General features: G+C 44.3%; 1 protein-coding gene across 1 annotated transcript in view; it reads left to right on the top strand.

Annotated features, from left to right (window-relative positions):
* Window positions 1-7,828, top strand: part of TCTEX1D1 (Tctex1 domain containing 1) — a 21,388-nt gene extending 13,560 nt beyond the window's left edge. The window contains exons 3-5 of the mRNA XM_003784242.2: window positions 494-585; window positions 6,695-6,819; window positions 7,625-7,828. Coding sequence (XP_003784290.2) covers window positions 494-585; window positions 6,695-6,819; window positions 7,625-7,828 — 421 coding nt within the window. The remainder of the gene's footprint in view (window positions 1-493; window positions 586-6,694; window positions 6,820-7,624) is intronic.
* The last annotated feature ends 7,868 nt before the right edge of the window (window positions 7,829-15,696 follow it).

Raw genomic sequence — 15,696 nt, 5'->3', positions numbered from 1 at the left:
GAGGTGAGGGGCAGTGGCCTTGTGTCCGTGGTGGAGAGGTGAGGGGCAGTGGCCTTGTGTCCGTGGTGGAGAGGTGAGGGGCAGTGGCCTTGTGTTCGTGGTGGAGAGGTGAGGGCAGTGGCCTTGTGTCCGTGGTGGATAGGTGAGGGCAGTGGCCTTGTGTCTGTGGTGGAGAGGTGAGGGACAGTGGCTTAGAAACCTGTGCCAGTGCCCCGGCACACATCCATCAATCCAGGGGCACTTTCTGGGTAATCAGATGACCTGGTGACTGCCCTGAGCTCCACCATCGCCCTGAGACCTGCTCCAGATAAATTCCCATCTTATTATTTCCATCCCTAACATGTTTTAGATTGTAAACATGTCAGTAGGATATTTACATGGAACTACCTGAAATTTTCCAGAGAAAACTTAAAGCTCTGTCACATTTTAGCCTGAAGTAATATCGTATTTGTTATTACTGTTACAATAATAGTTAAAGTGTGTTTTCCCCCAGCTCCAAGAGCACGGCGTCCTACCTGGATGAACCTGGCCAGCCTGACGATGCCTCTCGCCTTACTGTTCAGATGGGAAACACCTACCAGCTGGGTGGGTTATTTTATCTCTTACTCCCTATAATGAATTTCTAATTTGGTAACTGGTATTTACTTAAAAATTATATTTGATATAATTCAATCCCAGCCCAAGCTAAGGGACTGTAATTTACCGAGTGATTTGATGCTGCCTTACTCTCCCCCTCTGCAGAGTGGTAGCAGCACTGGTTTTCTCTGACAGTCTCCCAAATACCAAGCCATTCCCTGGGGGCACTGATGCGTGTAGCCTGTTATCACATTAAGAAGTTCATTGGGTATCTCTGGGTGGAGAGAGAGAGAGAGTTAAATGAAAGAAATATGCTAGATGTTTTATTCAACAAAGTCAATGTTGTTAATAGGTGGAGGGAAAAGTCCTCAAGGCCAAGGCCAAGGAGAGTAGTCCCCTGTTGACAGAGATGTTTATCCACTGCCACTGGGGTTTCAGGTCTTTGAAAACAAAGATCTTCACACCTGCCCCTGTACTCCCAGGTGGAGTCCACAGCAAATATCTTTTCCCATTCGTGTTTCTTCTTAGACCTGCTTGTTTTCTCTAAACACTGTACTGCCCACTATTATCTGAGTCCATATATAATTACCACTCTATAGAAATTCTGCAGAGACATACCAAGGGGCAAAGGAAGACTCTATGGGGCAGAGTGATCCCATCTGTGGCCAGTTAACCCCAGAAAATTATAGACCATCAGCCCATCCCAACAGACCTCACAGCCTGTCCCTGTGGCTTCCCCGGAGACTGTGAGGCTTGCAGCCCCTCATTACAGTGCCCCGTCTACTGGTATTCTCACGGAGTCTGTGGGGGACAGCAAATACCTCTGCCATCCATGCACTCCTCTGGTGACTCCTTTGGGGCCGTCTCACCAGCACCCTCATCACCACTTTCGGTCCCTAGACTAACATCCTGCCACAGGTGACGCTAGCTTCACAGAACACTGATGATTCTGGGTAGGATTATAATCCTGGTCAACCCAATCAAAGCTTGTGAGGCTAAATTAGGGAAACGTGGGTCAGCCTGCTGGAGAAGCACTTGAGGCCCAGAATCCCGAGCTGGCAGCTTGTGGAGGCTTCTGTCTTCTTGCCCAACCTGAGCCTGAAACAGAGAAAACAATTAAATCCTGGGGTCGTCTTTTCAGCTGCCCATGCACTTGGGTCCCCTCGGTTAGCTAAGTTGGTCAGGTTTTCCCCTCTTGTAACTGAAGTTCTTAGCCCTGGGGTGCCTGTGACTTCCAGCCGAGCGTGCTGGGGAGGGGTTTGAATCCGATTCCAACAAGATGACGCCGTTGGAGCGAGTCTTTGCATTTTTTTGCTTCGTTTGTAAGGTCATACAGTATTTTTACAACTTATTTCTTCAAATAAACAAATTCATCGTATCAGTTTTAGAACTACTGTGTATTGAACTAAATTAGGAAAGTGCTTTCTAAAATATCTTAGCCTAGATAAAAAATTTCCGTATTTTCTTAGAAAAGTCTGTGTGAAATTTGTGATTAAAGTGTTTTGTGCTGACCATGTGCACTTTCGTAAGTGTCCAGCTCGCCGTTTTAATGACGTTTGATCAAAACTGTATTTTCACTTCTGCGTGCTTCTTATTTATTTTGCATGCGAAAGGTAAAGATTTTTCACCTGTGCACTACCCCCAAGACTACAAGGATTGCAGCACCTCATAATTACAGTGCCCCATCTACTGGTGTTCTCATAGAGCCTGTGGTTCTCCTGGCCCAGAGAGTGGAAGGAGACACCAGCCAAACACCAGCACTGTGTGTTTAATTGATTTCTCATTCTGTCCAATCGTGTTTTTGTTCATCTAAATACATCTTAAACAATAGAATTTACCTACGTTATTACAGCTGCCACCAGTGAGATGGAAGATGAGGATAATTCCTGAGAGGAAGAAAAGGAATGGAAAAAGGAAATTATGTTTCTTATAATAAAGCATCCCGCCTTTTCTCAGTAATTAATCACGGACACAGGAGCACAGTAGGAAATGCAGGCTGTGGAATCTGGGATCTGAATTTGAATGTAGTACCTGTAATTCACAGGTAAAGGATGTTTGGGCCAGGTGTTTACAGTCTTCACCTCAGTCCCCTCGTCTGTAAACAGGGATGGTGCCCTACACGTCAGGGCTGCTGCGAGGAGCCAGTGAGGCGACCCACTCTAGGCCCCTGGTCTTCAGGGCCACTTCCTGCTACTGATGGAGCAAGTTTCCACAGGAATTTCTCTGGGCTGTCGTCACAGTGCTGCCAATTCCCTAAAGACACTGCCTGTGACTACCAGGTGGAACTGCACCTGCCGGGGCCCCCCTGCAGCCACATCAGGACCGCCGTCTGGGGACGACGCCAGCCTGTGGGAAGGGTTAACAGATCCTCAGCACTGAGATGCACACAGAGGCCTCTGAGCTCAGCTTCCCTGATGCTCCAGCCCCGTCTCTAGTGTCAGGTGCTCGTGGACAGAACCTGTCAGTCCCTGGGCACCAACTTCTGCAACCCCAGGGGCCGCATATCTCTCCCAACTTGTACCTTCTCAGCCAGGCGAATCCCATCCCTGCCCTGAGAATACAGTGATCAAAACAATAACAATAACTCTAACAAGAAAAAGTACCTAATGAGTGTTTTATTAGTATTATGTAGTAGGCACTATTCTAAACATTTTAAATATTTTCTCATTTAATCCTAATTAAAAAAATATGTAGTAAGTCTCACTGCCTTATTTCGGAGGAGTTGAGACACACATGTTGAGTAACCCCATGTTTATTTTTCTTTTATCTATTTTTTTTTTAATTTTGGTATTTTTTTTGGTCCTGACCCTTTTAGGTCTTCATCTTTTGATTTCTAAAATAGTTTTTCTTTCTAAAGGAGGAGACAAACTCAAAATGGAGAAGAAGAAAAGGTTTGCTCTCACGTTAGTTGACTGCACGTCGCCCTAAGAGCTTGTTTTAGACGTCAGGAGCTGGACGTTGTGTCCTCTCTCTTTCCTTCTCTGCCTCCCAATCTGAGCAGGGTGATGGGTGATCTGGATATGAGAAGAAAGGTCACACGAACGTTTCATTACTGTATTTCAAAATATTTTCAAGATAGAATCTGGTGAATGAGTTTTTCTTTTAACTGAGCAACATATGGAAAGGACATTGGAGCAGCTGGACGATGGTAACTACAGGACACAGACTCAGTATCGCTAAGACTCTCTCTCTCCAGCACTCACTGACCGTGTGGATGTCCTTCCCTCACTGTGGCCTGGCCACCCAGATTCTTTCTCTCTCCAGCACTCACTGTGTGGACATCCTTCCCTCACTATGGCCTGGCCACCGAGATTCTCTCTCTCCGGCACTCACTGACTATGTGGACATCCTTCCCTCACTGTGGCCTGGCCTCCATCCCACTGTGAAAAACACAGGCTCTAGCAATTCCTAAGAACCACATGTTGTAACTTTTGCCACCAGGGAGAGGCTGAGTCATTTTTCCTAGTTCCAGTTTAAAATAAAATTCCAAGAAAGGACTAAGTGACATGGCCAGGGCTGCATCACCCCTGGGGCAGTCAGCCAGGCCTGGACTGGGGTTCACGGGACATAACAGGAGACTTTAAAATACCAAGTGGTTGGCATTGCCTGTGGCTCAAAGGACTGGGGCGCTGGCCCCATATGCTGGAGGTGGTGGGTTCAAACCCAGCCCCCAGCCAAAAACTGCAAAAAAAAAAAAAAAAAACCAAGTGGTGAGATTAGGAACAGGGCCAGTTCCTGGAAAGGAAGGTGCTGGGCCCAATGAAAGGGAGAGAGACAGCAGCTGCGCTGAGGTGCTCTGCTGAGTGGGCCATGCTTTGAGCAGGCGCGGTGCAGAACCAGGAGCCACCTGGGAGGGCAGGACGCGTCAGGTGCACGGCCCATAGAGGGAAGCAAAAGAGGAGAAAATGATCTCTTTAATTTAGCCCAGTCTGATGATATCACTCCTAAATTTCTTAAACAGAAAAGAGGAAATGGCCCCCAAGTTCAGCGTCACTTCACACAGCATGAGAGTGGCACACAGGCCTCTGAGCCCCCAGGTGCTGACTTCCAGGACACTTGTGTCTGGTGCCCTAACTCTCACCCCAGGAGCAGTAGCTGACCACACAGGCATTCACAGCTTGTAAGTGGGTTTCTCTGACCCCAGAACAGAGACTCTGATGAGTGAATGCTGTGGTTAAGTGCTAGAGTCCTCACGTCCAACATCTCCGCTTGGCACGTCTCGATTCTCTCCCTGACTCTGACTTAAACAATTCTTACATTTCATTAAAATAAAAATTCTATTTACAGAGCCTCAGGAGGCTAGCCTAACAGTCCTGCACCTTCTGCATAATTCAGCCATAAGCAAACCCCAGCAGGAAGCAGGACAGCAGGTGTGAGGCCGGTGTTGGTTACCCTGGCCCTGCCTACTGTTATCTCCCACTGGTCACAGCCCTCAGCAAAGGACAGAAGCTGCTCTTGGGGGAGCCCTCTCCGTACACCTCTTCTGGGACTCAGAACTTCCCTCCTAGGCTCTGGATCCCGGGATGGGGAGGAGTGATGCCCTCACCCCACTAGCTGGGTGGCTGCACCGTCCCTCATCAGCCCTGCACCCTCTAGGACCCGCCCAGACCCCTTTGTCACGTCCTCCTGGAAAGGTCCTGGGTTCAGCATGCTGGTTTCCTTTGACCCTGATGCACAGACACCGGTGACTATTGAAGAAGAATTGGATATATTTCGTGATCTTTAGCAATTGAACAAACAATGAGCAAGCCGCCCTGTGCCAGCCCTGGGCACAGGCTGGTTGGTGCGGTGACGTGAGCATGTGACCTGGTGCAGGATGGAGAAGGTGCATCTGAAGCTTCCTCTCTGAACAGGGATGAGATGTGCCTGCAAATGTAGATGCCAGTGTCACACAAGCCTGGGTATGTGTCCCAGCACTGTACTGTGTGACACTGGACAGGCCACTCAAGGTATTTAAGCCTCTGTTTCCTCACCCACAACATGGAGAAAACAGTGAGACACCTCTGAGGTTGTCGGAAGGTCTCGAAGTTGATAAGTACGAAGAGTTCATCACAGTGCTGCCATGGAAAATGCTCAGTATGAAGGAGCTGTGGGCAGCCGTGGTCGCTACTCCTGGGATCCCAGCCCTCTGGGAGGCCAAGACAGGAGGATCCCCTGAGCTCAAGAGTTCAAGACCAGCCTGAGGAAGAGCAAGACCCTGTCTCTACTAAAAATAGAAACACTAGCTGGGAGTTGTGGCAGGCGCCTGTAGTCCCAGCTACTTCACGTGAGCCCAGGAGTTTGATGTTGCTGTGAGCTGTGATGATGCCACTGCACCTACCCAGGACATAGAATGGGACTCTGTCTCAAAAAAAATAGTAACCATTATTTGTATAGTGACTATTATCCATAAATTTTTAATTCTATTAACATTCAGAAATCATACACTTCAAGTTTCTTATGCCTTTAGCATTGTATTAGAGAAACGTGGGTGTGCCTCAGTGTGACCAAGTGGACCAGGAGCCAGGACAGCAAAGGGAGTGGGGAGATGGGGGGGATGGCTTTGATCTAGGGGAGGAGGGTGACTACCTGGCCAAGATGTTTGAGCTGGACTTGAATCATGAGTGGCCATTTCTTCCATGAGCACAATGGGAAAAGGTGTCCATTTGAGAAAAAGAGCAGTAAACAGACACGCCAGTGCCCTCAGGACAGGTGAAACCCACCAGGCTGTGCATGGACAGCTGTCAGGGCAGGAGAGGCCCTGCGTTGAGTCTTGAAAGGGAATGTTACCTAGGGTATGGCAGGTGGATTGGAGGGGGAGGAATAAGAGGTGAGGAGCCGGGTGGAAAGCTGCTGAGACGGTAAGTCACCAGCGGAACCAAAAGGAGAGAGTCCCAACGTGAAACCCCAAGAGTGCCAAGCACACTTTCCAGGTCACCCCAGAAATGCCTGAGTCTGCTGTCCCCTGTCTACTCCCCAGACCTGGACAGCAGGGCCTGTCAGGACCACTTGTCTCCTTAAGTGGGGAGCACCTGGGATCAAATGTCTCTTCACGCTCAGTGCTCTTTTGATCAAGCTGAGGGTTCAGGGATACGATTTGAAATCACTTTTTAGAAAGAAATTTTCTGTGTATTTTCAGGTCCTCCCAAACATTTTCCCGCGGTCACTGTCAATCATATTTTGAAAGATGTGTTAACTAACTGTCTGCGAGAAGAGAACTATGAGCCGGAGCTCTGCGGACAGAGGGCTAAAACGATTTCCGAGGTACGCGTTTGGCGGGCATGAAGGGCTAACGATGGCCAGAATGTCAGCTGAGAGCACAAACGTTCTTTCTGATGGAGGGAATTAATGTGAAGTAACAGCTGAAACGTGTGTCTATAGTTTATGAAAATATGTCCTAGCTCGTAGTAAATATTCTGAGTGTGGGTGCAAAAGCCTTTGTCTAGAACAATCATGTGCATCATTTCCATGTATTTTATGGAAAAATTCCCCATTTATAAAAATATTGTGAAAGATACAGTATTTTAATAATTTTCTCTTCTCACCTGATGGCTTCTGGGAGTGCCATCAAATACAGACACCGTGGTCTTTAAGTATATTTCTACTTTTATCAACCAACGTGCTGACCCTTCATCCAGCTTTCCTCTTTCCTTTTTATACTAAACTCTTTAATAAGCATTGATGATTGGTCATATTACAGAAGAGTCCGGGGGTTGGCCCCTTAATCAGACATAAACAGGACATTCTAACTCCCAGGCCAACGTTCTTTGAAAGACAGCTGTCTTAGCACAGATTTCCATGGAATGTAATGATTCATTAAATTTTGTGCTCTGGATTCCAATTTTTCCCTGTGCTTTAGACTTGTTGCTGGTGAAATCACGTGTCCCTGAATGTCCTGAATAAAGGCCATGCCCGAGGGAAATGACAGCCCCGCTCCCCAGTAATCACCGGCAGTATCCACAGTGCATTGTGCTCTTACATCCAATCTCTTGTATTGGTAACAAAGCTTAGGATGTTTGTAGCTTCAATTGGGCTAACTGCATACCCATCTTTTTCTTTAAATATCTAGATTATCAAAGCCCGGGTCAAGGACGTGATGGCCCCACGGTATAAGCTGATTGTGGTTGTTCACATCGGGCAGCTGGACGGTCAGAGCATCCTCATTGGAAGTCGATGTCTCTGGGACCCTAAAAGTGACACCTTTTCATCTTATGTTTTCAGAAATTCTTCTCTCTTTGCTCTTGCAAATGTCTATGGCGTTTACCTTGAGTGACTGAAGATAAGAAATCTAGTTCTTACTTTTTAATATCATGAAACAAGCTAATCTTTGTACACAAAGATTCACTGCCAAAAACTTTGAGCAAGAAGTAACTCTCATATTTCATACACGTGGGGCTTTTGGACTTTTCTCGTACTCTTGTAAGAATTGGGGGGAGGAGAGGAGGGCACAAGAGAAGAATCTTGTTTTGAGGATTCAGTCCTGGGTTTGCATAGATGTAGATTCTTATTACACATTGCTTTGCATACTAATTAGTTTAATTACCCTTTAATTAGAGAGTTAGAATTCCCTGCATTATTTTTTAATGAAGAGAAGTTTTTAAAAGACATGGCTATCAATATTTTGACCTGACCGATCAATGATAATAGAGCATTCAGCATGGCAGACTCAATACACAAATGGTAAGTAATGCACCTCACTGCTGCATGTGAAGGATGCTGGCTCTCACTCTGCACTTAATAAACTGGGCAGCGTCATTAAGTGCAATTATTGTTACGTGTACCTGACAGTTGAAACTGCTGAGGTGGAATTAATGGCTTCATAACAATTACCATGGTCCCGCGGGCCCCAGGCTAAAACTGGAAGCTCTCGTGGGTTGCCTGCCCTTCACACAATTGTGAGAGGCCTGGATGTGGCTCTTCAATAATGGAAACTATAAAGTAGGCAAGGCTTTTTAGGCACTGAAGTAGACGTTGTGACATTAAATATACATGATGCTTAATAGTAAATGGATCTGTAACACATTAAATCACGTATTAGAAAGAGACACTGCCTTTAAATACTGCCTGATACGCCTTGGAAGAGGGTTTCCTCTGCTAACAAACTTTTACACAAACTATATAGCTGGCCGCGTCACAAATAAAGCATGTGTATTTGCTATTTTGTTCCTATGAATTTAATACTAAAGTGACCCAGTGAGGTTTTGAATACATGGCACTAAGATTTACAGGGCTGAAATAGCTTATTACTCCACTGGATAATGTGTTTTGTACCATGGATCATTTACTTTTATGGCGCTTTCAAGCCTTTGTGTGTGCGTAAAGTGATGCTGAGGCCTTGTTCTTGGATGTAAGTGGACTGCCCGGAGGACATTTGTCAAAGGTCAAAGACAAATTGTACACATGTGGAGAAAATTAGCGATGCTTTAGTCTGAAAGAAAAAAATAAAGTGTAATTCATACCAGAAAGAGTTTAACAAATGGAGAGCCCATCAATGCTTTATAATTCTAAACTGTCGTGGTGTTTGACTTTCCCCCAAAATGATGTGTTATTAAAAAAAAAAATGGATACTTTAAAAAATCTCTTTCTTTCTGCTTGTTCTGGCTTTTAAAGTGGCTTTTCAAAATGAATTTGTCAATTTTCGTTATTTTTTTTCCTGTTAGCGCTGTAGTGGGAATATTTCTGTGTCATAATTTATCACAACCGATGTTGTTCCATCTCCACTAGCCAGTTTTGAGTCTGGGTCAGATTATGAGTATAGTAAATAAACAGGCTTCAGATTTTCTTTATACATTGGTGAACGTTTCCCTTCCTGGAACAAGGGCAGGGGCAGTCATGAAACCATTTTGCATGAATAAGTCAGAATAAAGAAACATCTTTATTATATAAAGTCTATTGAAAAAATGGCTTTTTTTAGGCTTCTAATTTATGAGATAATTTCTTACCATCTTCCCTCGGCTGTATTGGGAATCAAAACTTTAAAATATGATGGCAATTACAATAAAGAAAGAAAGCATCTTGCCACGTACTGTAATTCAGATAGTCAGTGATGAATTCTGACAATTATCCAGCAGCGTAGGACCATCCCGTGAGGACTCACTAATCTCAACTCACTTGGAAGAACGGTGGTTATCACACAGAGCCTGTCGTAGGAAATGTGTGAAGAAATGACACTACATTTGAGGGGTTATTCCACCCTGCACTGCCTGGTGCTTCTCCCTCTCCACGGGTGTCCCTAGGGTGCTGCTCCTCCTCCCAGGCTGGCTGTGCCAGAGCCTCCCTCAGAGCCGTCCCCGTTCTCCCCGCAACAGCCCCTTTGTTCCGGCAGCGTCTCCACGTCCCAGGCCAGACTCAGCTCTCCTCTCTCCGTCTCTCCCCACCTGCTGCTTCTTCCTGCTCTCTCTCTTCTCTCACCACTCACAGTGGAGCTCCTGATTGTTCTCTAGCTCATTTTTGAATATTTGTTTTATTTTTCTTACTAAATGGAAAACATATTCAATACATGGACTGCACCTAACCAAAAAATTTAATTTCATTTTACTTTTTAAGCAAGTCTCATGGGCCTTGCCCCGGGCTGCATAACTCCTGGGTACTTGGATAAGGGCAACACTCAGTTCAGCCCCCAGGAGCCAGGGTGATGCAGGCATGGTGAGAGGACACCGGGAACCACAGGACAGGGCGTGTTGGCAGGAGGAAAGCCCGGAGTATCTGTATCTCATTAAGGAAATCATGGGGGGCTTCATGAAGGGAAGTAACAGTATAATTTAGACTGTGAAGAAGAAAAGTAGAATTCCAACAGGGCCATAGGATGGAGTCCAGCCTGGATAAACCCAGTGTTCATGAAGATGAGTGGAGTTCACGTAGACTGGAAGGGCACGTGACGGCTGTGTGGGTAAGAAAATCGATGCTCAGACAATTGATGGTCAAGGAAAGGTTTTCATTAGGTCGGTAGCGTACATGAAGTGACTTCCCCAAAAATGTTAGAAAGCGGCGACAGAGGCTGAGCTAAACAGGAATGTGAAAATGGGAGGGAGAAGACACCTGTGCCGACACAGTCACAAAGAAAGAGGGGTCAGGAGGGCCTCGAAGCCCTCAGGACGGAGCAGGGGAGAGCTTCACATGTGGGATGTTTGCAGGCTGGGGTCTGAGTCCTGCTGCTCCAGGCACCTTACATCAGTCACTAGTCTTGCTAAGTTTCAGCGTTCCCACTGTGAAGTAATAATGATGCTGAAATCTCCCCCATGGGGTTTTGATGGTGGTCAGTTAATCCTGGACAAGAGGCCCTTAACTGCACGGTAGCACCTGGGATTGCAGCTGGACGTCTGAGTCTGAGTAACTAGATCGATAGTCCTGTTGGCAGGAAGAAGGAAGTCGGAAGGAAGAGTCTGAGGAATCAAGTACTGAGTTTGATTCGGACTTTGGAATTTAAGTTAATGACATTGAGCTGGAGATAGAGCAGATAGACAGCGGGGCTGCAGCTGAGCTACGACATCAAGGTGAGAGATTTAGACTTGGCAGTCAACCAGATGGAGACCTCACATCTTCCTCCTGCTTCATAAAATATTCATTAGCAGGATCTTCAGCAAATATAGTCAATGCTAACAGCAAATTACTGAAAATTCTGTTAGCTCTGGGAACATCAGCCAGAAGCCACCCTCACCGCCAAAAATCAATAGACAATTTTTTTTTACCCAAACCAAAACTAAATGACGTCTTTTGGTTTCTCTTCATTTTAAAAAAAGTTCCATATGATGACTTTCTGTTGTTAGACACCCTGAGAAAGGTAATGGTTCTCTCAGAATTCCATCAGCATCCTGAGTGGAGGAGTGGAAGCTGTGGTCTGCCATCACTCCTAACAGAACTATGTTACAGAAAACACAAAACGGTGAGTCCTCACAGCAGAGTCCAGCAGAGTATATGCTGGGGAAAAGCCCCTTTACTTTTTAAAACTCTTGGGAATTATCCAATGAATGGGAGTGGTTTAAACAATGGCAGTTGAGAAATTAGGGTTTTTATACCTAGTCACGTTAGATAACGAGCACGTTCTTTGCCAGGCCCTTCATTTGACCTGTCTTTTGAGATACCACCCAAAAATGCATTAAGAAAACTCAACATGAAATATGGCTTTTTGCTTCTTAAATTCTCCTTCGGCCGTGGTCCACAGCCTGCGTCTCTGACTTTCTCCTCAATTCCCGTGTTCTGCTTTCACCGCGGCAATCTGGTTCTCATCCCCACCTGTGTGTCACTTTAAAAACAGCAAAGTGGCTGGTCCCCCAGGCCAGATCTGCACCATGTTTCTTTCTCCAGCTGGGCTCCACCTTAGCTCTCTCCCAAACTAATTTCTTCTGAACGACACTGCAGTAGAGGAGGTTGGGCGGCGTCTGTGCAGATTTTGGCAGACGCCTCCTTCAGCTCCTAACCTTCACCGGCTGGGTGACTTGACAAGGTGGGTACGTCTTCAGCCACAACTTCCCCAGAGGTAAAAGTGATTAGAGTTAGGACTACTACTTACATTCTTATCATGAAGACGGAAAGGAAAACTGTGTGTGAACTATCTGATCTACGGTAGACGCTTGTTCTCAGCTTCTAATTTTTTTCTGTAGAACCTATATCCTAAAACACCAAGCGGAAGTTTTTGCAATTTCTGCTCACCTCCATAATGTCATTCCCTAGATTACCAGGATTGTTCTGAAGCCTGGAATCATCTACGACTGCATTTGTGAATAACAAATACTTTCTCCTCAAGTCCACGTTTATCACACCGTCCTGTTCATTCCCAAGTCCAGCCTCTCTTTTGCTAACCTTGACCTGTTCTTACGCTGGCTTCCTCCATGCAGAGGGTTGGCTTTGCAGACTTCCTTGGTCCCTCTCCACGCTTTTGCTCCCTGCCACTCTGCTCTCCTGTCTCGGTGCCCATTGGAATTCGTGTCTTCTCTTCCCTTCACACGTATGAATAGTCACTGCTAGAGGGCTCACTGAGGCACATGTGTGAAGTAGCTGATGTAAATCTCTGGTAATCTCAATTTCTGTTGTTGCCAATTCAACTCGGGTACACAATTTATTTCACTTTAATGCAGGATATAACTTGAAACGTGTAGGGTTTCCAACCACCCACCAGGCTATTTCCCTGCCTCACAAGGCCAGGAACCAGTATAACCAGTATGGGCAGCACGGAGATTCATTTTGCCTCTGTGATCTAGAAAGGAAAGATGTCAGGGTCAGGGTTATGATGAAGATGGACCATGTAACCGTCAGAAAGACGGAATGTCTGGCCTGAACTGTTTAGGAGATACTGAGAAATATTTTTTAAAATTCATGTAAGAGATATTAAGCTTAGAGATTAATCATGTCGTTTTGAAACTAAAGAAAAATAAATGTTATTAATTATAAAACTATGCTATTAATAGCTTTATATTTTCCTTTAAGGAAAGAACCTTATTTTGATAGGATACCTATAAGAATTTCTTTTTAACGTATCATTAAATTTCTTGTATCCCAGTTTACAAGCCTAAGTAAAAGCCATTTAAGGGCATAATCACTTAGAGAAGAAATAACGCCAATCTGAAACATTGAGAGATTAGGGAAAGAAGGAACACTTTCCAACTCATTTTATGGGGCTCCCTTAACCTCAATATCAAAATCACTTAAACATATGACAGCAAAGACACATGTTGTTTATGAAAATTATGTGCAACACTAAGAAATGAGTATAATTGTGATGGATGTGTTACTTGGTTCAATGTAAACATTACACAATGTATATCGAAGCAGTACCCTGAACCCCATAAATGCATCAATGTATAAAGTTATGATTTAATAAAAAATAATTAATTAATTAACAAACAAATACAAGGAAAAAAAGAAAATTATGTACAAAAATGCTAGCAAATAAAGCACAGTGGTATATAATAAAAAAGAGAAGACATTATTAATAACTGGGAGTATTCCAGCAATTCATCTGTGTACAAATAAGTAAAAATTCACTTAAAAGTCATGTACTAACCTGTAATCTCAGCCCTTTGGGAGGTAAATAGGGGTGCTTATACACAGTGGGGATAGACAAGAGTATGCCTAGAATTCAGGACCTCTCCAGGGCCATCACCTAATATAATCAACAGTGAAACCTTCACATTATTGCCATGCCGTTATCATATCTTTTGTTAAATTGCCATGTGTCTGTAGCTAGTTACCCTTTAACACTCAGTACTTTGTTTTCTGCATTTTCTCTAATCTTGTACTATATGATCTCTTTTTGTGTAAAACAGTATGAAATATTCAGTAAGTCAATTGCTTTAAAAATAGACTCAAACATAAAACAGCTCAAAGCGCTTCTAAGTTCAGGGCAGGGTGGCAGATTTACGGACTAGTCTCACAAGGGGCGTGTTACCACCGCTCATATTTAATTGTCTGGAACTCGGTCACATGACCACACACTCCCAGAGGAGGCTGAGAAGTGTAGTCTGGCCATGTGCCAAGGGGGAGGAGGAGAGATTTTAGTGGACAGTTAAAAGTCAGTGCTATTGAGAGATAGATAATACGCAGGTACGATAGACAGTTGATAAACAGATGTAGATAGAACACGCTAATTGAACTGTTTGAGTTAGACTACATAAATTCAGTATAAACATGATTTTTATTTCAGACAGAAATTATAAGAAACTCCTAATAAAGGTTATGTTATTACATCATAACTAAATACAAAGCTTAAATAAATGAGAACTCAATTTACTAACTTCAGAACTGCGTCTGAATTTTTAGTTCATTTTGTTGATTGATATAAAGTTCCATTGAAAATAATACACGTCTACGGGCCGTTTGCCTTTCTTAACCTCGTATACAAATTATCTTCTTTTTCTCCAACAACAGGGCTGCAGGATTTATTTAAATAAAGAGATTAAGTCCCACTTTTCTTCTTTTTTTTTCTATGTACTTACATAAATAGATTTATAACACCTAATAAATATCTGCTCGGCATGGCGCTCACACCTGGAATCCCAGACTTTGAGAGTCCAAGGCAGGTCAGTGGAGCCCAGGAGTTTGAGACTAGCCTGGGAAATACAGCATGACCCAGTCTCTACAGAAAAATATAAAAATTTAAAAAATTGGCTGGGTGTAGTGGCGTGCAGCTATAATACCAGTTACTCGGAGGCTGAGGCAGAAGAATCACTGGAGCCCAGAGGTCAAGGCTGTGATCACTGAGCTATGACTGTGCCACTACACTCTAGCACGGGTGACTGAGGCCCCATCTCTTAAAAAACATAAAAATAATGAAAAAAAATACATATGCTCCTTCCCTCAGCAACTTGGTAAGTTATCCCATAGAAGTAAAATGTCAGTCCTTAGGACTTTTGTTTACAATGGCAAATACCGAAAACAATCTGAGTGATTTCTTTAAGATATCTTAGTATATTCCAGTAACATCTTAGTGTGTGTATTTACTTATTTTTCTTTTTATTTTTTTGGACACAGGTTTGCTCTGTGACCCAGGCTGGAGTGTAGGGGTGCCATCATACTTCACTGTAAACTTGAACCCCTGGACTCCAGTGATCCTCCTTCCTCAGCCTCTTCAGTAGTTGGGTCTACAGATGTTGGCCACTATGCCTGGTCTTTTTGGGGGGGGGTAGAAACCAGGTCTCATTATGTTGCCTAGGCTGGTCTTGAACTCCTAGCCTCAAGCAATCGTCCCTCCTCGGCCTCCCAAAGTGCTGGGATTATAAGCATGAGTCACCACACCCAGCCTGGGAATTTTAAATTTAAATACATATCAGAAGATTCTATCCTAAAAGTCTGCATTAATTCAGATTCCTACCAGACATATCTGGTAGTCCCTACCTCTCTATATCTTCAGCTGCCTGTGATGTCATTACTCTTGCAAAAATGTGTGATTCTTATAGGCGAAATATTCAGTGTCCCTTGGTTTATCTGCCGTAGCTCAACTGCAGAGTCATCAGCTTATGTTTATTGGCTCCTTACTCGTGTGTCTCCGGCCATAAATTAGTCTGTCCGTACACTTCGCACATTTTTTATTTAGTCTTCTTATCAATTTTCAGAGCCTTTTTACATTAACAACATTAGCTTTTTAGGCTGTCATCTGAGTGAAATATTTCCCCAGTGTTTTATGTCTCAATTTAATTCAGGATGTTT

This window comes from Otolemur garnettii, unplaced genomic scaffold (assembly GCF_000181295.1).
Source record: "Otolemur garnettii isolate 467f Iridium unplaced genomic scaffold, OtoGar3 scaffold00010, whole genome shotgun sequence".
NCBI classification, from domain to species: Eukaryota; Metazoa; Chordata; class Mammalia; order Primates; family Galagidae; genus Otolemur; species Otolemur garnettii.
The sequence above is the reverse complement of the archived record's forward strand: the minus strand, read 5'-3'. Positions and strand labels throughout refer to the sequence as shown.